The sequence below is a fragment of the Belonocnema kinseyi genome, chromosome 10 (genome assembly GCF_010883055.1).
Source record: "Belonocnema kinseyi isolate 2016_QV_RU_SX_M_011 chromosome 10, B_treatae_v1, whole genome shotgun sequence".
In the NCBI taxonomy this organism is placed as follows: Eukaryota; Metazoa; Arthropoda; class Insecta; order Hymenoptera; family Cynipidae; genus Belonocnema; species Belonocnema kinseyi.
In genome coordinates this window covers 71,860,554-71,862,960 of record NC_046666.1, presented here as the reverse complement: position 1 = coordinate 71,862,960, position 2,407 = coordinate 71,860,554, and the positions used below count along the sequence as shown (strand labels likewise).

The 2,407-nt window shown below is 34.2% G+C and overlaps 1 protein-coding gene across 1 annotated transcript in view; it reads left to right on the top strand.

Moving 5' to 3' along the window:
• The window catches only part of LOC117181194, a 19,004-nt gene extending 17,779 nt beyond the window's left edge, over nucleotides 1-1,225 (top strand). The window contains exon 4 of the mRNA XM_033373760.1: nucleotides 721-1,225. Within this exon, the coding sequence (XP_033229651.1) occupies nucleotides 721-1,016 (296 nt within the window). The 3' untranslated portion in view covers nucleotides 1,017-1,225. The remainder of the gene's footprint in view (nucleotides 1-720) is intronic.
• The last annotated feature ends 1,182 nt before the right edge of the window (nucleotides 1,226-2,407 follow it).

Below are 2,407 nucleotides of genomic sequence, written 5' to 3'. Positions count from 1 at the left end.
GCGTAAGTTATGTGAGAATCAAGAAGGACGTGTCTTGAAAACATCCTTCTCATAATTTTCCTTCATTGAGTGGCTATTGACTAAGTCATTCTCATTTTTTGCCTTTATGGGTTCTATATTGATTTCCTCTTTATATCTTCTCTTTATTGGCTGAATATTAGCAATAAATGACAAGTTCACATTGAATTACTCGTACCTTGAAAAATAACCTGTGTCTTAAGGCCATGACTTTCTTTGCATTTCCCCGTTAGAGCCTAATAACTTTCATAGGGAATATTTTTTTCGCAGAGCTGCAGTTTTCGAGATATTGGTAATCTTTCTTAAAAGGGTTGGATGTTTAACCCTCTATAACTCGAAAACTGTCCATTTTCGGACTTTGTGTCCCATAACACTTTTGATCGAGACACTGAGATCTACAATTTTACGAAGTTTAATCAAAATCGACAGAAATCCATTTCATGTACATTTGCTGAGGGTTTTAGGAAGCCCCCCCCCCCCCCGTGACACTTCTTTTATTGTGCGCCTGTTCTTTGGTTACGCGCCGCTTTCTCCACATATGCTTGGTCTCAGTCTACGGTAATAATGAATATGAAAATCATGAAGAATAAAAAAAATTATATTGTTATTTTCAGTGTTTCAAAACTCATTTGTTTATTGTTTAATTTCGATACTGATATTAAATCTCTTATTTAATTAAAAACTTTTTTTGTTTTTACAAAGATCGAGTCCTTCCTGGAAACTGTATTACGACTATGCCATTTGCTGGCAGAACAGTTATTATATATCGTATTAGTCATCATCCTGAACAAGTGAAAAGACTGAGCTTTTCAGAAAGAAATGTAATTCCAACAGTAGATGAGATTAATAAATACCAAATTTTTCACTCAACGCTTCAATGTCAAGGATTTCGGATGAAGTTTTACATATTAAGGTTCGGGCACATTACGGGAGTTGAGCTTGATTCTATGGATGAACACTACGCTAATATCCCATTTTACCAGCCCCTTCAAGAGTAACCTTTAAGGGCCTTCATGGTAAATCAGGACTTTCTTTAGAGAATAACGGTTCACCGTTATTCTTCTCTGTCTTGCTTGTGGCTTCTTATAGCACCGAACCGTAAACTGTGCAACTTCGCAGACCTTGCAAGCGCCTCTCTTTCGCCCCCTTGGACCACCTTATCCAGTATATCGCGATCAGGTAAAACGGGACTCCTTTTACTCATGTAAAACCTAATTAAAAATAAGTACTGCAAATATATGAAAATGATGTAATATTTTTGTGATTTTTACCCTTTCCTAAATAACTGTGTGAATAAAAATGATTATTTCATAATATTTATTGCTGAAAACGGTTGTTTATAAATAAGTAAAGGCGAAAAAGTTAAAAAATACAACACAACACATTATTTTTACCCAAATACTGTATCTTGATTTTTCCAAATTTTATTCGATATTACAGTTCTTTGAGCAAACGATTTTTCTTAATTTTCTCAGTTTGGGCGAAATTGGACTTATGTATCTATCAGTTTGCTCGGCAGAAGTGGACTCGAAATCTCGAAACCTAGCTAAAGACAATTCATGGCAACGTTCACTATCATTCAAAATTGCATGTCTACGAAAATCGGATTACGCATAGGATTGTCTCAGAAAATGACTAGTTCTCCGACAAATTTAATAAGAAAGATTTTTTTAATGTAAAAAAGCCACCACTTGCCGCATCTAGTGATCTAGGTGTATAATAGCTTTCCTGGGAGGCAGTGGTGTCAGAACGCGGATACCTCTGGTATGTGCAGTAATGATTCCTGCGTATTTTTAGTTTATCTAAGATAATATGTTAACAAAAAATACACAGGAATCAATACTGCGCATGTCAGAGATATCCGCGTTCTGACACCACTGGGAGGTGCCAGCGAACTTACATAAGTCCCCGCGAAATTAGAACTTAAATTAAGCGAAGGTAAATTTTTAAAAGAAAATTATAAGAAAATAATATACCAAAATATGAAACGAAAAGATGTACTGCACATCATAAAAGCATTAATGAAGACGAACAGATTATTTCGCAGAAAGGCAAGTTTTGATCAACAGCAGGTAAGTTAGAATCCTACCTGCTGGTGTTACATTAAATCCAGAGACTCAGCTTTATTTTGTTTCTTTCCTTTTTCACTCTCTCTTTTTCCTCCATCTGTTTTGTGACGTCAATCCAGAAACTCTAAATCCAGATTCGACTATATATATTCAGCTTAATTAAAGTTTTTCTAAAATTATGTAATCTCAAAAATAGCAACATTTTGTTTTAAAATCTTTTACATCATGTATTGCAATTTTAGGAAATACTTTGAAATGGTTAACAAATTTTTTTTTAAATTTGTTTTTAAAGACAAGAAATCATTTGAAATTTTCATTAA